The sequence below is a fragment of the Vicia villosa genome, linkage group LG4 (assembly GCF_029867415.1).
Source record: "Vicia villosa cultivar HV-30 ecotype Madison, WI linkage group LG4, Vvil1.0, whole genome shotgun sequence".
In the NCBI taxonomy this organism is placed as follows: domain Eukaryota; kingdom Viridiplantae; phylum Streptophyta; class Magnoliopsida; order Fabales; family Fabaceae; genus Vicia; species Vicia villosa.
In genome coordinates this window covers 179,148,912-179,171,137 of record NC_081183.1, presented here as the reverse complement: position 1 = coordinate 179,171,137, position 22,226 = coordinate 179,148,912, and the positions used below count along the sequence as shown (strand labels likewise).

Sequence of the window (22,226 nt, the reverse complement as noted above, 5' to 3'; positions counted from 1 at the left end):
GGTTGGACAGAAAGCAGGAGACATGTCTGGAATAGGAGTTATGGGTAAATCAGACTCTATTTTAAGGTCAAAGCCTGAAGCTCACATGTCAAACCAGATGTCAAGACCAATGTCACAACATCATGGAAACATAAGCATGAACCAGACAAAGAGGAAATTTCAAAGATGGAGGTGTCACTATTACGGAAGATTTGGACACATAAAGCCATTTTGCTTCAGACTATTTGGATATCCTAATCATACTCATCAAGCCAAACCCAAACAGGATACTCCTGTCAAGAATCAACAATAGGTGGTTAAGAGTGTTGCTCTAATAGCTCACACCTCTCTAAGAGTATCAGCCAAAGAAGATTGGTATCTTGATAGTGTCTGTTCAAAACATATGACTGGAATAAAGAATCTATTGGTGGATATGAAACCTCATTCCACTAGTTATGTGAACCTTGGCGATGGAGCAAAAAGGGAAATCAAAGGTGTTAGAAAGTTAGAATGTCTTGGTATCCATAATCTGGATAATGTCTTGCTGGTAAAAGGAATGAATGCAAATCTTATTAGTATCATTCAACTATGTGATCAAGGGTTCAATGTCAGATTCACTAAAGAAGAATGTGTTGTCACCAATGGAGGAAATGAGGAAGTCATGAAGGGATCTAGATCTAAGGATAATTGCTACTTATGGGAGCCTAAAACCTCCAATTACTCCTCTGCATGCTCTATGGCCAAAGAAGAAATTGAGGGTAACCAGAGGTTCCCCTTACCAAGGTAAATAATCCTATTGAAGAAGTGGATGAATCTGATGATGAGTCATATGTTGGAGAACTCACCATCAGTGAACTTGCTGCTGGGTTCTCTGAGACTTGCCTAAGGAATGAAAGACTGTGTACAAGATTATTGGAGTATAAGAATGCTCATGCACTCTTACAAGAAGAAAGAGTAAGTCTCCTGTCAAACATTGATGCTTTGGAGAGAAAGTTGCTAAACACAAGACCTAACAAACAGGCAACAATGGGAAGTAATTAAGCTATAACTATCAGCAAGTTAGAGGTAAGAGTCATTCCTAACAAGATGAAGCAAAAGATGTCCAATCAAAGGCTCCAACATCTGAAAAAACATCAAGAAAATGGTACATCTCTCTCAATTAAGAGAAGGCTACTGTGGGTTTTAAGTTACAAGCCATTTGGATTAAGTGTTGAATTTTGGTTTAAGTCAACCATGGAAGGTTGACTTTTTTGACCAAATCACTTTTTGACTTTTTTCTACTTAATCCACATCTTCAGGGGATCCTTTTAATTGGAAGTACATGATTCAAAAGAAGGATCTAAATTCACAATTGAATTAAAAAAGAGAAATTTCATTTACTTGAGAAATAAGTCACAAAGTCAAGACTCGTGTATGTTGAAAGAAAAGCAATTATAATGCTAAGCTATCTAAGTGTGAGTTTTGGTTAAGAGAATTAAGTTTCCTTGTTCGTTCAATTTTTAGTGGTGGTGTTGTTGTTGATCCGTCAAAAGTTGAGACTATGGTGCAATGGGAAACCCTAAAGTCTGTGATGGAGATTAAAAGTTTATGGATTTAGCTGGTTACTATCACAAGTTTATTGAGGGCTTTTCTAAGTTAGCGATGCCATATACTCATTTAACCAGGAAGGGTCAAGCTTTTGTTTGAGATGTTAAATATGAAGACAATTTCTAAGAGCTTAAGAAGAGGTTAACGTCGACTCTAGTGTTGATTTTGTTGAGTCCAACCGAACCTTTTGCCGTGTCTTAGAGGTGGGGAGAACCTGTCTGAAAACTAGTTAAATTAAGTTGAGAATTGTGATTATTTTTTCTATATCTACTTTGTCTCATGATACACATAGTTTATCCTTAGCTTATTCTGTTGTGTTCTACTAAGTAACATAGGAACTACACGAGGATCCTAGTGGTAGTATTTTTTCTTAGTATATAAACATAACACACAATGCCAAGAATATTGTCATGTTATTGCCTATGGTCTCAAGTTTTATCAATATGTCTAAGTGCAAAGATTTTTGACTTGATATGCCAAACTTTCTAGAAGTAAATATCACACATTCCTGACAAACTCTGATTGCTATATAATTAAGGCAAAATTTGCATCACATCACATGCTCACGTTAGCTAGTTGCATATTTTATGACAACTTTCAAATTTAATTCCAAATAAACTTCAATTAAAGATTGAGAAGGGATTCTTTGTCAACTGTAGCGACTGAATATTAAAGTTTGAGAAGTTTTCACAATTGCTTAAATTATAATAATTGCTTATTTTAGTGTGCTAAGGTTTAGTCACTAGTGCAAAAAGAACAATATAATTTTAAAATTTACACCCGATATATTAAAAACGGGTGTAATTAAAAAATACGGTGGCAATTTTGTAAATAATAGATTATTTTAAGTATTAATATGTGTAAATTAAAAATATTTTTATAATCAAATCTCAATTACTCCCATTAAATTTAAAATGGGTGTAAATTTAACTAAATTAAAAAAAAGTTATTAATTTTATAACTTAAAATATTAATAATTAATATAAACACATTTAAAAACCACAATCTATTTTATTAAGGACTTACGTAATCTATTTTATTAAGTTTACAACTTAATAATATTCAATAATAAAAACATCAAGAAATTAAAAACACAATGTCTTCGAAACCCATTTTTCAATTGTATGAACCTTTCTCTTCGAAACCCGTCACATCGCCTGAAAGAGTGCAAACACGTCGGAGAATTGGGAGAGACTGAGAAGCGAGAAATCTAACAATTTTCTAAACTCCTTCCTCGCATTTCCATTGCGTATTTCGGATTTTTCGATTCACCTAATGACTCCGTCATCAGAAACTTCCGTTCGTACAAAACACGATTCCTTCATTTCTTTACGGTTCTTCACCTAAAACCCTATCGATTATTCACCAGATCATCAACTACGACCCCGGTTCTTCTGCCGTTGCGACGTCTTCATTGACCGAAACTAGATAGATCGGTTGGGCTTTGAAGCTTCTCCGAAGGAATCCAGTAAGATGGAGATGTACTTTGGATTTGACACAACTCATGTTGCTGCTAGGTGAATCGTTGAACTTATTTCATTTTTTGGATAATTCATTTTTCTAATTGTTGAATTGACTTAGAGTTTTCGATATAGAGCAGGGGCTTTGAAGCTTTGATCTTTAGAATGTTCATTCACTGTTTGATGAATTGATTCAGAGAGATTATGATTGTGTTTTGTCTCCGAGTGGGACTTCTACTGCCTCTTTAATTCATGGAAAGTTCCTAATGGTTACGATTCGACGATTTCGACGAATTACTCGAAGAATTTGAGTTCTGGTTTTGGTTCTAGAGGTGGTTTGAGATGCAGGTTCCTTCAATTACTGCTTCTTCTACCTTTGTTTATGTGGAGAGAAAAGTTTATGCAAAGACTTCTGAGTTGTTCACAAGAGATGATAGTTATGTGAGCAAGGTTCTTGGTGCTTGGTGCTTGGCAGCTACATCAGTTAACAAAGACCTGTAGTTGTTGCTTTCTACAAAGGGTGCCAAAATTCCAAGGTATGTACCGAGTTGGATTCTCACACCGGAACCGGTGACAAGGTTCTAGCAGAGTTTATTACCGATCTAGGTCACTCATTGGAGTCTGATGAAGAATTTGATTCAAAATTGAAAGAAAACTATTTTTAGAAAATTCAATGTGTTTCTATGCAAATTATGTTATTTTTGTTCAGATGCTCAAGTTCCGCAACATAAAAAGTAAGAATTTTATTAATTCTAATTTTTGGTTTTCTGGTTTTCCATTTTTGGTTCTCTTAGTTCTCCATTTTTGGTACTTTGGTTCTCCGTTTTTTTACGATTTCTGTGTGAATTTGTGCGAACCATTCCGCAAAATGGAGAAGGTGACCATGTTAATCATCATCAAGTTGATCAGGAAAGTGGTTTTGTTGTTGGCAAGAGATGGTGGATCGGGCCGAGGGCGAGTCAAGGTCCATCGACTTTGGTGAAAGAGAGATTAGTAGTTGCTGTTGGTTACTTAAAAGAGTACACAAAGAACTCTTCCAACAACGTTCTTATTCACATATGGGTGCCTGTTCTAAGGAGGAGATCAGCAATTCAATATCTGCAGCAGGATTCCAGTTCATCTGTTCCGATTTCTGTGAATCCAAACATGAATGTTCATGCTCGATTCTTTAGAAGCCACGAGTATCCGCGACATCAGCAACAGCAGCAACAGTATGGTTCTCTTTTAGCATTTCCGGTGTTCGAAAGAGGAAGTGGAACATGTCTAGGTGTCGTTGAGTTTGTTATCGCCAATCAAAACCTCATCAATTATCGTCCACAACTCGATCATCTCTCCAATGCTCTTGAGGTTTGTAGTTTCTCAATTAATTGCATTAGTACTAGTTTAATAATATTACCGTAATTTAAAACATGTGATTGATGGATCTATCTATCTTTGGTGCAGGCTGTTGATTTTAGAAGTAGCCACAACATGAATATTCCACCAGCAGTAAAGGTAAGGATGCATTCCATCATTCATCAAATCAATACTAGATTCAATTCTTGATCTAATTGTTTTACATATGATAATGAATAATTAGGTTTTTGAGGAGTTGTACGAAGCAGCGGTGAATGAGATCGTAGAGGTGTTGGCGTCTGTATGCAAGACTCACAATTTGCCACTAGCGCTAACATGGGCTCCTTGCATACAACAACAAGGAGGAGGAAAAGGTACTACCGGTGGTGGTGGATGCAGTGTTTCGATTACAGTTCCAACGGATCAGATGAACAATAATAATCATATGATGATGAGTTGCATATGGACTGTTGATTCAGCTTGTTATGTTGGTGACATGGAGATGTTAAGATTTCAAGATCAAATGCAAATGGTTGAAGAGGATAAAGACAGAGAAATGTTGCCAAAACAAAAATAAAAGAAGAAGAAAACTTATATATGAAGAAAGTGTTATGACTTAGTTAAAATATGATTTTTATGTATGTATGATTTTATAGTACTTGAAATATTATGATTGCACATGATTTTGTATACTTTTTGGTTAATATTAAAAATATTTTGACTTAGTTAAAATATGATTTTTATGTGTATGATTTTATAGTATTTGCAATATTATGACTAAAAATGAAATATAACTAAATGGTGTATATGAAATAGGGTGTAAATAGATTTAAATATAATATAATTGTTCATTCATAAATGGCGTATTTACACCTGATTTTTATTAAAATAGAGTGTAATTAAGAACGTATTTACACCCGATTTTTATTAAAATAGGGTGTAATTAAAACGTAATTACGCTCAATTACACCCGATTTTTATTAAAACAGGGTGTAATTAAAACATAATTATGCTCAATTACACCCGATTTTTATTAAAATAGGGTGTAATTAAAACATAATTACGCTCAATTACACCCAATTTTTATTAAAACAGGGTGTAATTAAAAACGTAATTACGCCCAATTACACCCGATTTTTATTAAAACAGGGTGTAATTAAAAACGTAATTACGCCCAATTACACCCGATTTTTATTAAAACAGGGTGTAATTAAAAACGTAATTACGCCCAATTACACCCAATTTTTGTTAAAATAGGGTGTAACGTAGAACGTATTTACACCCGATATTTTTAAAATAGGGAGTAATTACGAACGTATTTACACCCATTTTAAACGGGTATAAAACGGGTGTAAATGCGTTAGACATTTCTCACCCTGTGGATATACACCCGATTTTTATTAAAAATAATGGGTGTAAATTTAATAAAAAACGGGTGTAAATTAACATTTTTGCACTAGTGAGTTAATAGGTTGGTTGGATAGTTGTTAGAAGTGGTAGCTCTTAGCAAACACATCAGTGGCTAATATATATTTTTGTTAGCAGTTTATTTTCATATAATTTATATTACTTAATGATTTTATTTGAATAATTATAACAGGGTCTTTATTTTTGAAATAAATCAAATGAGTAGCTCAATTTTCTCTTTTGCATGTGCAGGAAAAATTACAAGCTGCAATTAAGGATTTTGTGTCTAAAAATGAGGCATTTCAGAAAGTATTTCGAAAAGAACATCCTGGATATGTTCATAGTATGGGACTTGGAGTTACGCCATCTCTAATTAATAAATCTACGAGATCGGCGTCTTCTTTTGAAGAAAATTAAAAAAACAAAGGAAATGCAAGAAGAAATTAATGCACTTAAAGAAAAGAATTCAAAAATTGATGAATTGATGGAGGCAATTGCATTCTTAAAGCTGAGGGACAATGCTAAGACACAGGAAATTGAACTCTTAAGGCAAATGCAAAATTCTAGTGGAAGACAGGTATATTATTTTGATGCATTTAAAATCAAAGCTCGTGAGTATTATTTTAATACTTTTTTTCTTCAGGGATTTGAATCACCCGCTGATGGTAGACGTTCTTCTAAGTCTAGCTATCGAATTGCAGATAATGGATCATAAGGAAGGACAAACTAGACTTTGCTATGAATTAAGTAGATTATGAACTTTCCTATGTATTTTTCGCATTATGTATCTTATTATTATAAGCTTAGAATTTGATATGTTTTTCGGTTTTTTGTATTACGTGACATGATTATGAAACTCACATTTTTTTTGATATCATGATGTTTATTTGATATTACATGTTTTTTTATTGGAATTAATTTTAATACGTTTAAAAGTGATAAAAAATCAAATAAAAAAATATTACCAAATAATAATAACATAAATAAAAATAATTTAGTAGTAATAATTTAAATAAAACATAATATTAAAAAAATAATACTATATTTAAAAATATTTTAGTAGATTATAATTAAAATAAAAAATATTATTAAAAAATACTATAGATTAAAATTAATAACAGTTTAAACTGTTGTTAAAAGTAAAAATTTAATAATTAATAGCGCTTTAAACCGTTATCAAGAAAATCATATTTAAAATTTTATATCAAAATACGACAGTTTGAAACAGTCGCAATCAATAATAAAAACAAAAATCAAATGAAATTTCACAATGGTTGGTAACCGTCGCAATACAGCCTCGCGACGCACGTTTCTATGACAACACAACAACCGTCGTGACTTGCAAATTGCGACGGTTCTAAGCGTTGTAACCTTCCAAAATGAAGTGTCATAATGCACCAATTTTCTTGTAGTGATTATGATGCTTACAAGATGGGTCTGAGTGTTGTATTGGTTTCCATTGTATTTGCACTTAAAATTTGGAGACATTATATGTTTGGCTCTATATTTGAAGTGTTCCGTGATCATGAGAGCTTAAAGTACGTGCTCGATCAAAATGAGTTAAATATAAGACAAAGGAGGTGGCTTGAGTTGTTGAAGGATTATGATTTTGGTTTAAATTACCATCCAGGTAAAACCAATGTCATAGTTGATGCCTTCAGTCGAAAGGCATTGCATATGTCGACCTTGATGGTGAGAGAGTTGGATTTGATTGAAGAACCAATAAATTTGAGTTTGGTTTGTGAAGTTATGCCAGAGAGTGTAAAATTGCGTATGTTGAAGCTTACGAGTGGTGTTCTGGAAGATATTAGAGAAGGTTAGTAAACTGATTTGAAATTGGTGGAACAATTAACTTTAATAAATCAAGGTCAAGGTGGTGGTGTGCCTAAACTCAAAAAGGGTATTCTTGAAGAAGGAAGATTGAAGTGGTATGAGTATACATCTCAGTGCTACTAAAATGTATCAAAACTTGAGGAAGATGTTTTGATGGCCTGGATTGAAAAAGGAGGTTGCATAATTTGTGTATGTGTGTTTGACGTCCATAAGTAAAAATTTGAGCATTAGAAGTCGTCAGGTTTGATGCAATCGTCGTCCCTCATACGCATATGACCTCATCCCATACGCGTATGACACTGTTCCATACGCGAAAAACCAAAAAAATGCCCAGAATTCTGCAGTTTCGTAACAGTCCAATTCTCACTCGTTTCTACTCATACCAGTCCACGATTTTGAGTCTAAAACAATCCATTTTTCACGTTTTCATTCCTAGGATTCATTCATACAGATTAATCTATCATCCTATATCAATTCACACATCAAAACCCCAAAATCTAAATCAATTCTTAGAACCCAAAACCTAACTCTGACATACAAATCAAATTGACTCAACAACACAACTATTCATATACTATTCATCTATAACCATAATAAGAGATGATAATTGGAAGAGTTCCCCCTTACCTTTGCCAAATTTCTTGATCTTTGGTGTCTTCCTCTTTGTTCCTCTTTCACGCTCTTCGTGTTCCAACTTCTCCCTTTTCACGTTCTGTTCCTTTTTTTTCCCAATTCTAATTATTTTATGAAAAATAATATTAAATTAGTAAGGGCTTTATTACACCACACCCCCTCTTCTTACTAATCTCTTACATGGCCCAAATACCATAAACCATCCTTTTTTTTCATTATTTTCATAAAATCCATAATAATTATAATTATTAATCTAATACTCAAATTAAATTAAAATTATACGGGTGTTACAAAATCTAGCTACTCATAGTTAAAAAAAGTGAAATACCATGAGTTTAAATGAAGAGTACAGAAAGAATAATGTCTTTCAAATTGGTCTAAATTCTTGCTTGAGAACTCCAGGGTACAACTTTCTATTGTCCAAAATGGAACACCTAAAAAAGTAGCATTATTTTCTATTTAAAGATGGCAAAATACATCACAATTTTGTACCATCGCGATCACTGCGAGTACTATTGCGATCATGATACTTTTCCATACCGCCCACGATGAAGCCATCACGATAGCGAGAATTATAGTAGCTTTTCTTCAAAATACCTATAAGTCCCCAATATTTCTTCACTTGGTTATTTTACTCACTTTTTCATCAATTTAGGTCATTTTGAATAAAAAGTTCACTGATTTTATCAAAAAATACTCGCAAATATTATGCAATGATAGAGTGTCATCAAAAGATTTAAAATAAATCAAATGAAATATTTTAATTAGCTAGTTTTATTATGCTTCCAAGTGTTTGAAATTTTTAGTTTTCATAATTTTGATAGTGTTCAGGTTTTGAATCCTTTAATTAGGTTCCTGGATGTTGGTTGTGTGATGGCAGTTGAGGAAGTTTTCCGCTCGTGGAGTACTACACGACGACATATGAATTACATGTATATCTAAGACCGTTTCTTTCAAGGTTGCTGAACAGTCAATATTTCTACTTCCAACAAGAAATTGCATGTCATCGATAATTTTTAAGGTTGAATAATAGGGGTGATAGATAAAGACAAAACATTTATTTCTGTTGCAGTGAACCATTCCATTGAGCCATAACATGAAAGCAACTTTATTTAGCACAAGTGTAATACCTCATAGTAAAGACATCAAAGTAAAACAAATAACACACTTGTAACCATACATCATAAGAAAACACAACACACCTAAATGTTACCTAAATGTTGAAGCGGAAAAAAGAGTTGTTCTACTTGGCAATCCAAGCAACATGATCCTGAGGTAGTAGGTGGCAAATTGGAGCAGTTCCAACTTTAACTTTGAGTTCTAAAAATGCAAAATGTTTTGGGTTCCATTGCGATGTATCAGTGTGACACACGACAATAGCTTTAACTCTGCTTCCATCAACACCCTCTAAAGGCACTGAGTAAACTTTAGTTGTATCTGTTGTGTGACAGAAAAATACTGCGTAAGGGTAATTCTGTTTGTGGCACACAACAACTTTGTTCTTCTCCCCCAACCTCTTCACTCCTTGTGTTATTATTTTATATTGCTGAAAGTCACTCTCTTTATACATTTCTGTCGAAACAGCCTCAAGATTTTTCCCAATTTTAGAAATAGAGAAATCAATCATAGACTCCAATGATGTTACACAAAGTTTTTCTTCTCCTTTGATGCTATCCACTTCACAGTCAGTGATTGTGTTGTTCACAATGTGAGCACCCTTTGTCCCTTTCTTGATGTTCAGCTTATTGAGTATGTATTCCAACTTTTTTGATGAAAAAGGTATTGAACTAGCAACTTCTCTAGGCAAGAATTTTGCTTCATTATTTGGATTGGTTTTGGCAAATCTAATGTATGATTTTGTCCCATGGTGCAATTCCTTTTCAAAAAAGAAGATTGTTGCATGTGGTTTATGATGCAATTGAGTCTCGCCTGCAACATGATGGTAACCAAATCCATTAGGTAATTTTCGAGAATTTAAATTAGCCTCACTTGCAGAATGATGGTAACCGAACCCATTAGGTGATTCTTCGGACTTCACACCAGTCTCACTTGCCGCATGATGGTAACCAAACCCGTTAGGTAATTCTTTAGAATTTACATCAGGCTTACTTGCAGCATGATGGTAAGAATGCATTTGGTAATTCTAAAGAATTTATATCAGGCTCACTAGCAGCATGATGGTAAGAAAATGCATTAGATAATTCTCTTTATATGAGGCTCACTAGCAGCATGATGGTAAGAAAATCAATTAGATAATTCTCCAGAACTTGCATCAGGCTTACTTGCAGCATGATGGTAAGAAAATGCATTAGGTAATTGTTCGGAACTTACATCAGGCTTACTTGCAGTATGATGGAAAGAAAATGCATTTGGTAATTCTGCAGACTTCACACCAGCCTCATTTGCAGCATGATGGTAAGAAAATGCATTAGATAATTCTCTTGAATTTACATCAGACTCACTAGCAGCATGATTGTAAGAAAATGCATTAGATAATTCTTCGGAATTTACATCTGGTTTACTTGCATCATGATGGTAAGAAAATGCATTGGATAATTCTCCGGAATTTACATCAGGCTCACTAGCAGCATGATGGTAAGAAAATGCATTAGATAATTCTTCGGAATTTACATCTGGCTTACTTGCATCATGATGGTAAGAAAATGCATTGGATAATTCTCCGGAATTTACATCAGGCTCACTAGCAGCATAGTAAGAAAATGCATTAGGTGGTTCTCTAGAATTTAGATTAGTCTTACTTGCAGCATGATGGTAAGAAAATGCATTGGATAATTCTCCGGAATTTACATCAGGCTCACTAGCAGCATAGTAAGAAAATGCATTAGGTGTTTCTCTAGAATTTAGATTAGTCTTACTTGCAGCATGATAGTAAGAAAATGCATTAGATGATTCCGCAGACTTTACAGCAACCTCATTTGTAGCATGATGGTAAGAAAATGCATTAGGTAACTCTACAGACATTACATCTACACCTATTTAAGAGAGGAATTAAACTTCAAAAGTAAATAATTTGAAACATATATGAAAGAAAATTTACATCTATATATTAAAGTGTAATAAGAGTTTAAAGATATTATTGTATAGGTAAAAATTTTAGAGTATAATACTGACCAGGGAGTAGGATATTAGTGATGGCTTTTGACATTGGAGAGTTGGGCAACAAATTAGTTATGGCTTTTGGAATTGGAGAGTTAGGGAGTACGGACTTCCAGTAAAATTGAGGTGGTAACGTTTCAGCATTAGTTGCTTGCCACTAGCAGAAGCTGCATTTGATAATATATTAACATTAGTAATCATTTGTTTACAAGAAAAATAGAGAATATATAATAACATTATAATAATTTTTTACAAGCAAAATAGAGATAGAATATCACAACTAGTATTTGAAGAAATGAAAGTGGTTTATGCATGGAGTTTGTGAGCAACTCACCATTAGAAAAGTAATAATCACTACGCCAAAATTAAGCTGTAGCAGCGCAGCTACTAAAGCGCTTTTAGACAAAAGCGCTCTCGTAGGGTTCGCTAAAAACAAATTAATAAACAAAGGGAAAATGATGAAAAAAAGCGCTCTGGTAGGGGGGGGGGGGTATGAGAGCGCTTTTAAAAAGCGCTCTGGTAAGGGGGGTATGAGAGCGCTTTTCAAAAGCGCTCTGGTAGGGTTGTCTATTAAAGCGCTTTTCAAAGCGCTGCTATAGGGGGGGTTTAATGAGAGCGCTTTTTACTCAAAAGCGCTGGTATAGACCAGGCTATGAGAGCGCTTTTCAGAAGCGCTTTAGTAGCCTTTCAAAATTGAAATTAAAAAAAATAATAACAATCAGTATCGTTAATTTCTTTCTTCTCTCTCGAAAATCGCTTATTTTTCTCAAATGATAAACCCTATCTTCTCACAAAATCGCTTCTAAACCCTACAGAAATCACGAAATCGTTTCTTCTCTCACGAAATCGCTTTTGAATCGCACAAAAAATAGCTTCTGAAATCGCATCTGGGTTTATATCTTCTTCTTCGGCATTCTGAAATCGCTTCTATTGTAACTTGTTTTTGTTCATATAACTGAAGGTAACCTGGGTTTATATTCATATGCTTATATGATTCGTCATTACGAAAAATACATTTTACAGAATCAATACATTTTACAGAATCAATTGATCACCCTAGATTAAGAGAAAATCTTGATTTTGTTTAATAATCTATTTTTACAGAATTAATTTGTTGTGTTGCTGTTTCTCTCACGAAGTCGTGTTGCTGTGTTGCTGTGTCAGTTGTGGTGCTAACATCTTCTTTTCTTCGTTTTCGGTAAGTGTTAATCCTATTAACATGCTTATTCAGTTAACACCATTGGTTTTACTTTATCTTTTTGAGAATGAAAATGCTATCTTTATTCTAAACCATGATCGTTGTGCACTATGAGCATGTTTGAATGTAATACAAACATTTCAACTCTTCCTCTTGCTATTTTGTAAATTGAAAAAGGTGTCTTAGTTTGGTCTTGGATTTAATGTATGAGTTCATATTGATGTCTCTACTTTATTGCAACTTGGTTTATGGAATTCTACAAGTTTTGAAATGGATTGAACTATATTAAAACATGCTCATATATTAAATTGACTTTAAGAGATAAGAAGGAAATATCTATATTTATTTCTGAAATGAAATGAGATGGGAAACATTCACATTATTCTCTTTCAAATTTTACATTATTCTCTTTCAAATTTTTACTAGTGATTTCATTTTCAATATCCTCTCTTACTACTTTATTTTAATGGTTACATCCATGGTTGAGTTTACTTTCATGTGAATTGTGCATATCTTCCTTTATATATGCAGTATGACTTATTTATTGGTTTCACCAACTTAATGGTTGAGTTTTCATTTAACAAAATTGTTGGTATGCTTCTGTTTTGTCTAGAAGGAAATAACTTGTATATAAATATCATGGAAGCTTATGATTTTCTTTTATTCAATATTCTCTGAATGAGATATGAATGTATGTGTCTGCACTATTCTGAAACTGTGTTTTATGGAATCTGGTTTCTACTTCTAAAATCATTGTAGTTTGTGCTACAGTTTGCATATACTTCCTTCACTTTTATGATATTTGTATTTAACTGCATCGTGTGTGTCTGTTTAATTTTACAGTTACTTTGAAGTCTCCGGTTTCTACTTGTACAACGCCGATTCAAACCTACCATCTCCCACATCAAGTCTAACTCAGGTTACTATCCCTTTCTTCTTGCTTATAGTTTGTTATTTTCTGCTTATAGTTTATTGTTTATGGTTCTATTTAATATCAATTTAGTGTCTCTCAACCAATTTTTTGGTTTGTGGACTTATATTACCTTGAAATAAGGTAATGTCTTCTTTAAGAAATTGGGTATTCTGATTAGGTATTCTGATTAGGTATTCTATTATGATGATAGCTATTTATTATCTTGACAGAATTCCTTAGTACCTGATAGAGAAACCAAGAAGCATTTGTTTAGCTTAATTAAGACATGGATAAGACATGGATGAATTCAAACCGATTGTCGAAAGAGTACGAGAAAGGGGTATGGGAATTCGTTGAGTTTGCGGTTGCGCACTCCAAAGACCCGCTTCGAATGCCGTGTCCTTGCTTAGGTTGCTGTTATGGGGGTAAGTTTGACGGGAATAAGTTGGCATCCCATTTACTACGGTTTGGAATTGATAGAAGTTATACATGTTGGACAATGCATGGTGAGAAAAGTAACGGGAATGCTGAGTCGAGTTGTAATAGGAAGTATGCTTCAAACGACGATTGCACAGACACATACGATTGCGATCGAGTCAAAGAGATTGCAGAAGCGCTTGAAGAAGATCTTGCGGATTGTCCCAAAATGTTTGAGAGGTTGGTAAGCGATGCAGAGAAACCGTTGTATGATGGTTGTTCAAAATTCACAAGATTGTCTGCGGTGTTAAAGTTGTACAACTTAAAGGCGGACAATGGATGGTCGGATAAAAGTTTCACAGAGTTATTAGCCCTTATGAAAGATATGCTACCAGAGGATAATGTTCTTCCCAATCGAACGTATGAAGCCAAAAAGATGTTGTCCTCTATTGGCATGAGCTATGATAAGATACATTCATGTCCAAACGATTGCGTTTTGTTTCGAAACGAGTATGCAGCGTTGAATGAGTGTCCTAAATGTGGTGCCCCTCGATATAAGAAAAAGTTGTCTCCTGCTAAAGTCTTATGGTATTTTCCTATAATTCCGAGATTTAGACGCATGTATCGTAGTGAGACCGATTCAGGTATATACCATATATGGTTGTTGTTATTATCTTGACGATAAATTGTTTACATTACTTATACTAACACACTATGCGTATGTTTTTTTGCAGAGGACTTTTGACATACCAGATGAGCGTAGACGCTACATACTTAGTTTGGTCGGAAAAAGATATAGAGGGTGGAAAGCTTTTTTGACAAATAACTATCTTAAGGATAAAGATGGAAACTTTCTTGAAGAGGTGCCGGGACGGCCAAAAAAGTATGAGATCTTCATTGATGAAGAAGATTGGGTTAAGTTTGTAAAGCAAAGAAATGAAGATTTTCGGAAAAGGAATGTCACAAATAGCGCGAGAGCATCAAAACCCGCATATCCATACAAAAAAGGGCGTTTGGGATATGCACGCTTGAAGGATAAAATTGTAAGTAAATAGAAATGCGTTTTAATTAATTGTCTAAATGTGTTTTATTTGACGATTTTATCATTTGTGTCAATGCATAGTTAGAGGAGACTAAAAGTGAGGAAACCTCACTTCCTGTACATGTGTTGTGGAGGGAAGCTCGTGTGGGCAAGAATCAAGCTGTCGATCCCGAAGTTCAGAGAGTTTTTACTGAATGTGTAAGTATAATATTGTGTCTTTAATTAAATCAAATGTTTTTTAATATATAAATGATTTTTTAATGTAAATGAATTACAGGAGACCTTGTCGCAATCGGCATCCACCGGTGAGGGGAGCGTACTTAGTAGAGCACTAGATGCTCCTGAGTATCCCGGTCGGGTGAGGGGTAAGGGTCATGGTGTGACTCCAACCTCTTTTTACAAGAGTCCTAGGAGAAGAAATCCTACCAATGAAGAAGTGTTGCAAAAGTTGCAGGAATTGCAAGCACAAGTCTCTGAATTGTAAAGAGATAAAGAGATGTATATGAGAGAAAAGTGCAACACTTCATCGGTGAAAGAAACTAGTGATAAGGCTAGTATCAACTGTCAAAGGAAATTTCCCGAGGTAATTATAATTTTTTTTCCTTACAAATTGTTCTATTTTATCAACGATAATGACTTTATATTTACTATTGGTTTAGGGCATTTCTTCTTGCCAACTATACTTATCCGCACCGTATTATCGCCTAGTTGGCAAGGGAAAAGTGCACAACACTGTGGGAGATTTACTTCACCATAGACCGCTCCCGGATGGACACCTGAAAGTATCGGTGGATGTTGTAGTAGACCATGATGCGATGCTACCGGTACCTGACATGGTCTCAGAGACGACATTGCTGCGAGATGCAATAGGATCATTTGTTGCATGGCCCTCGGAGCTCATTACCATTAGTGATGAGGTATATTGAAAACGATTATGAATCATTTAGTTTTCGAATGTCAATTCTAAACCGTTTATTAATTATTTTTTACATTTTAATTTTAGACTGCTCCTATAAAACCCGCAATTAAGGGTAAAGGGATTTTACAGGAGGAGGAGTCTGTTGCATCACTAAAAGAGGTACATTTAAAGTGTTAATATATAATCTGAATCTAAATCTGCATGATTTTATATTTTACCTAACTTATATGATTTTTAGGCATCCGCTCGGGAGTCACAACAAGTGACGCAGCAAGTTCGTAGCGTACCACCCACTGGTCCTCCGAAGCCAGCGGCAAAAAAAGGCGGTGCTTTTGTGCCTCGATACCGGTCGACGCTCGCAACAATGGTTGATATGTTCGATTTGAAGGATGGTGCTTTACGTGAAATCGATATGGATGAAAGTGTCTTCGGTATTGAATTCAAGTCACTTATTACAATTGATGACTTGGAAGAGATTTTTAGGCATGATCAACTAGGCGTCAGTAATATGCACTCATACATCCGGTAATATTCACTCATCCGATATATTATTTAATTAGTCCCACAATATAATTTATTTACACATTTCAATGAAAATAATCTAATGTTTATTATGTTTTTATTTAAGGTTGTTGTATGACAGAGTGTTGCGCGGGAATCCATTGTCTAACAGATTCCGTTTCGTGTCTTCCGCCCATTGCAGCGGAATGGCAATTGCTTCAGAACCGGAATCAGTTAGACAGCGCTTAGTCGATAGATTCATGTCCACCGGCAATACAGAAAGTCTGCATCTTTGGGCGTATAATACCCGACCAGTAGGGTTAGTTTCTCATTCTTTGTTCATCTAATCTTTGTTTCTTTTGTGTATAGCAAAATTTTCATATAACCTATTGTTTAAATTTATAGAGCACACTGGTTGCTGCTTGCTATCAACCCTATAAGGGAAGTCGTGTATTATCTGAATTCGGTAAATGGTGAATGGACCAATTATCCGGCTATGAAGGACATCGTTGATTTGTAAGTGAGATCGTTCTAAATATATATTCGTGTATATTTATATATTTACTTATTTGTGGGATTGATCTAAACATAGGCTTTTATATATTTGTTAATTAGATCAATACAAGTGTTCCGAAGTCAACGGGACGCACAGGTATCCCGGACTAAATCTAACAACATTACTTGGATCCAAGTGCAGGTACATTATTTTTCACAATTTTGCTTATAATATTTATGCTACTTGATAAAACAAGACAACTATAGAATCTTATTTGTTTTTCTATGTAGTGTCCGCAACAGCGAAACAGTTACGATTGCGGATACTTTGTTTTGAGGTTTATGAAAGAAATCCTTCAGGCGAATCAATTAGAGATTCCGCTCACGGTATGAATTTATAACTTAAGATAATTTCATATAATTTATTACATTTAACTAAATATATCATTCATATTATGTTTTTATTTTGTAGTACCTTGACGAATTCCGTGCTGCTGGGTACCCGAGACTTAAGTTGGAAGAAATAAAAGAGGATTTGTGTCAATTTTATATTAAGCAATTTTTCATGTAGGATTTGTGTCGATTTGAACTATAATATTATTGATGTTGTAATGATGTATATATATAATTTTGGATATTATAATGGTATTATATTAGTATATATATTGTCTTACTGATGGCTGAAATAATATCGTCGAAAATAAATTACAGGTCGAAAATATTACAGGTTGAAAACATATTACAGGTCGAAAATATTACAGGTCGACTGGGAGGATTAAATTACAGGATGCACATTAAAATACCTCATTTAGCAACGACAGCGCTTTTAAAAAGCGCTCTTAAAGGTCCACCTACTAAAGCGCTTCTTAGTAAAAGCGCTGCCAAAGATTAATAAAAAAAGCATAAAAAATAAAAAAACGCAACATACGAAAGCGCTTTTGGAAAAACGCTCTTATAGGGGGGGCTATCAGAGCGTTTTTTCCAGAAAAAGCGCTCTCATAGGGGGGCTATCAGAGCGCTTTGCTGGAAAAAGCACTCTTAAAGGGGGGTCTACCAGAGCGCTTTTTCCAGGAAAGCGCTCTTATAGGGGGGCCTACCAGAGCGCTTTTTCCAGAAAAGCGCTCTTATAGGGGCGTCTACCAGAACGCTTTCAGAAGCGCTTTTGTTACCTACGCCAGCGCCAGCTTTTACAGCGCTTTTAAGCGCTTTAAAAGCCCAAAATAAGCGCTTTTAAAGCCCCAGCGTGTTGTAGTGAATGTAAAAGAAATGAAACTTCATATTGGATAAATGAAATGATGAAGAGAAGAAGTTGAGATGGAATGAAAAACAAAGACACATGCTGTCTTTATATAATGTAGAGAATGGATGGTAATATGTAATTATTAAAATTGCTTTATTTCAAGCGGTGGTGCCATGCAGATTTGCAAACGTGTGACTTTGTTAGGAAGCGGTGCAGAATGGCCATTATCTAATATTTTTCAAATAAAGGTGTGTTTGGAGTGAGTTTGGGAAGATGGACTTGCATGTGCAGTAATTGTGGGAAGATAAAACAATAATTTTCATTTCCTCATGGTTCACGATCCGGCTTCTTAATTATTTTATCCTTCCTTCATTATAATACAGGATAACATTATCTAAGAATGGCGTGTATTTATTTAATTGGTTAAGTAATTGATTGAAGGAGAACCATAGAATAGGATGATAGAATAAAGTATAGTGTAGCACCTGTCTATTTAGAAAATAATCTTATATAGAAAGATTTCTAGTTAAAAAACTAATATATTTTTATAAATAAGAGCAATAAGACGTTAAATCAAGATATATGCATCTTATACATTAAATATTTCTCATATTCGGTTAGAATAATAAAATACAAGTGTGAGTAAGTGGAGAAATAGTCTCACATTAAATAGAAATATGGTGTCTAGAATATTTATGAGTGGGAGAACCCACTCACCTATCACACCTTAAGATTTTTGGTGGATAAGTGGTGTGTCCCTCACAAAGATGTTTATTCATACACTATATATCAATGCTCCCTAGTACAAATGGTATCATGAGCCTTTGGTTCAAAAAAGAGACCAACTTACTTGTATCAAAATGCCTAAGTAGACTCACACTTGAGGGAGAAAGTGGAGAAATAATCTCACAATGGATAGGAATTACTTGTATCAAAATGCCTAAGTAGACTCACACTTAGGGAGAAAGTGGAGAAATAATCTCACAATGGATAGGAATGTGATGACTTGAACATTTAATGAAAAACTCCCCCAACTTTAAGCTATCACCTTAAATGGTTTACTTCAAATATTCAAAATGAATTTAAACGGGTTACTAACATTGTTTTTTTGGTTGTGACAGGAACGAATGCCTATAAAATCCGTGAACCATTTGCAGAAAATATTTGATCTCTTTAAACCGCGGGCTCATTGGTTTAATGATGTTGTTACTGGATCCGAACTTGGTGGATTATGATGTATCAGATATGTTACCATAAGCCACGACACGCAGGGGACATTTTCCGAAAGGTGGCACAAGGAGACGTAGTCTTTCCACTTTCCTGTTGGGGAGTTGACCATCTCCCTCCATGATGTGGCCTGTCTGCTCCACCTGCCTATCACCGAAGGAATGATGACTATTGTGATAAAAATAAGTCAATTGAGTGACGTCTGATGGTAATTGCCATCATGAAAAGGATGTTTTATCTATAATGAGATGTATGGTGTTCTTGAGAGGATTTAAGAATAATTTCTATTTGTGTTTACCATAATTATTTAGTTTTTTATTCTCTTACTTGGTGTTCAAAGAAGATGAAGTCAAGATGTCACACTAGAAGGTGCAACATTAGACTGTTACAAAAACTTCAGAATCTGCTCTAATAGATCTGACCAAATCTAATGCAAGGTGAATATCTTGGTTGAATATCTTGGTTGATACTGTAACCTAGCATGCGTCTGAGTCATTTTCTGAACCGGTTCCTGATAAGATTCCTGATAAGATTCCTGGCACGATTCTTCCTACTACTGCATGCATCCTACCCGAGCTGTCACCTAGTTATGAGCTGCATGCATGCTACCCGATCTGTCACCTAGTTATGAGCTGCATGCATGTTGTCGCACGCTCGCGAAAATCAGACAGAGTCGCCACCAATATATTTATCCCAAAGAGGGAAAGGAATATCAGAAAACCTAGAATAAGAAAAGGATAAGAAAAGATCTTGCGACCAGAGATCGGGTAAGAAGTCGGTTACGCGAGGGGAAGGTATTAGCACCCCTCACGTCTGTAGTACTCCACAGGATCCACTTATGTTTGTTGCTATCTAAGGGTGTATAAATCTAAAGCTTAATGCTAAGGGAATGCATGCAAATGAAAGAAGAAACACGGGGGAAAAAAAAGGTTTATAAATAGTTGTGCTCGTTCAAGCCCCGCGACTTGATGCCTACGTATCCCTTTCGGGAATCAGAGCGCCGTAGTTCGGCTCTTTAGTTTTTGTTTGTTTTTGATTTTTGTGTGATGTTGATTTGTTGCAGGTTTTGGCTTAGCTTGGAACATGGGGGTTGAGATGGATTGTATACATGATGAAGGGTTTGAAACCTGAATTTGTTGAGTTTGTAATATGTACTTAGATGGCTGCAACGAGTTCTTTTCTCCGGTGTAATATTTCTTTTGCGATTTGTAGCGCCCTTGTAATAAATTAGGATTGTTGTAATAAAATTTGTAAGCTTGGAACTTTGATGTGTGAGACCTTTTGTAATGTTTAATTGAAAGGTATGCTGAATGGCATTTAAATGAATTTCCTTGGACCTTGTAATGTATGAGTCTTTGGGGTTAGAGTTCAAAATCGAATCTCCTCTTATTTTGCAAAGGGATCTTGAATGCTATTGAACTTGAATGTTGAATAATGGCTTTGAAGTCATGAAGTTGGTATCTTGTGAACTACGTTCACATAACCTCTGTTCAAATAACCTCTTTTCCCATTCGAAACAAAGTCGCGTTATTTTGAATTTAAATCTTCTCCTCCTTTGCCAACTTAGATGAGCACCATAACATATAATTGAAGCAGTGCGCCAAATATTTATACCCGAGTTCCATAGAAAAGATCTCCTTGGTTAGTAAATGAATACTGAAATACCAAATCGAGTTGGTCTAAATAGAAACTTTGATGGACGCATTCATAGGGAAATAGACCCTGATCCAGTCGATGCCTTTGATCCACCACCACTAATTTAATGAACCAACATTATTCTTAATGAATGCATGATGTATTAATGACCTAAGATGTAAATGAAGTTAAAGTAATAAGCCAATTAAGAATAATTAGATGGGCAAATTTTAGGGTGCAACAGCTGCCCCTATTTAATCATCTTGAACCTGAAAGTGAGATTGGTGCTAGCCTTTCGAACATTCAAGGTGGAAGAAGATTAAATACCAAGTGAACCTGAAAATTTGCCTCGCGAGGTATGATCCACTGGGAAAGAAATGGTGTCAAATCCACTAAGGAAGATTGTATCAACTCTGGATTGAACAAATTAACTCTGGGTTAGAAATGAAATAGAACTCAACTCTGGGTTGAAGAAGAATAGCGGGTCGACTCTGGGTCGAAGAATAAAGGGGAAGTCAACTCTGGGTCGAATAAGAGGTAAACATCAACTCTGGGTTGATAACGGAAGGAGAAATCAGTATTAGTGGGACGAGGTATAGGCATCAACTCTGGGTTGAGAAAAAAGTAAGAATATCAACTCTGGGTTGAAAACAAGAGATAGACATCAACCCTGGGTTGAGAGAAAGTAATTCAACTCTGGGTTAGAAATGAAATAAACGTCAACTCTGGGTTGAAAAAGAAACGTGGGTCAACTCTGGGTTGAAGGATAAAGGGAAATCAACTCTAAGTTGAAGACAATGGGTAGACATCAACTCTGGGTTGAAAGAAGGTAATTCAACTCTGGGTTGAAAGAGGAAAGATGATCAATTAGGAATAACCATCAACTCTGGGTTGAATGGGAGAGAAAGAAGATAACTGCCAACTCTGGGTTGAGTGGGAAAGGAGGAGTCAATCCTGGATTGAATAAAAGGGTAACCGTCAACTCTGGGTTGAATGGGAAAAAGATCAACTCTGGGTCGAATAAAAGATGACCGTCAACTCTGGGTTGAGTGGGAAAAAGAATCAATTCTGGATTGAACAAAGGACAACCGTCAACTCTGGGTTGAGTGGGAAAAAGGAGAAGTCAATTCTGGATTGAACAAGGGATAACCATCAACTCTGGGTTGAGTGGGAAAGAGAAAAGATAACCGTCAACTCTGGGTTGAATAAAAGATAACCGTCAACTCTGAGTGAGTGGGAAAGGATAAAAGATAACCGTCAACTCTGAGTGAGTGGGAAAAAGGTAAGC

At 35.1% G+C, this 22,226-nt stretch overlaps 2 protein-coding genes across 2 annotated transcripts; one reads left to right on the top strand and one right to left on the bottom strand.

Moving 5' to 3' along the window:
* Positions 1-9,318: 9,318 nt before the first annotated feature.
* On the bottom strand, positions 9,319-13,029 carry LOC131598408 (BURP domain-containing protein 9-like). Its single transcript, XM_058871013.1, has 4 exons — positions 13,024-13,029; positions 11,367-11,508; positions 10,482-11,227; positions 9,319-10,377 (listed from the first exon to the last, which is right to left on the bottom strand). The coding sequence occupies exons 1-4, from the start codon at positions 13,027-13,029 to the stop codon at positions 9,478-9,480; spliced, it is 1,794 nt and encodes a 597-aa protein (XP_058726996.1). The 3' UTR covers positions 9,319-9,477.
* Positions 13,030-16,473: 3,444 nt separating this feature from the next.
* Positions 16,474-17,473, top strand: LOC131596186 (uncharacterized). Its single transcript, XM_058868771.1, has 5 exons — positions 16,474-16,660; positions 16,747-16,857; positions 16,957-17,038; positions 17,128-17,223; positions 17,309-17,473. Exons 1-5 carry the CDS (start codon positions 16,548-16,550, stop codon positions 17,405-17,407), a joined length of 501 nt encoding a protein of 166 aa, XP_058724754.1. The 5' UTR covers positions 16,474-16,547; the 3' UTR covers positions 17,408-17,473.
* The last annotated feature ends 4,753 nt before the right edge of the window (positions 17,474-22,226 follow it).

Excerpts from the sequence above, each read along its gene's own strand:
- LOC131598408 (XM_058871013.1), bottom strand. Across the intron at positions 11,228-11,366 it reads CACTAATATCCTACTCCCTG|GTGTAGATGTAATGTCTGTA; the intron begins GTCAGTATTATA and ends TCTCTTAAATAG. Across the intron at positions 10,378-10,481 it reads GTTCTGGAGAATTATCTAAT|AATTACCAAATGCATTCTTA; the intron begins TGATTTTCTTAC and ends TAAATTCTTTAG.
- LOC131596186 (XM_058868771.1), top strand. The coding sequence starts at position 16,548 with ATGGCAATTGCTTCAGAACCGGAATCAGTTAGACAGCGCTTAGTCGAT. Across the intron at positions 16,661-16,746 it reads TATAATACCCGACCAGTAGG|AGCACACTGGTTGCTGCTTG; the intron begins GTTAGTTTCTCA and ends TTAAATTTATAG. Across the intron at positions 17,039-17,127 it reads TTACTTGGATCCAAGTGCAG|TGTCCGCAACAGCGAAACAG; the intron begins GTACATTATTTT and ends TTTTCTATGTAG.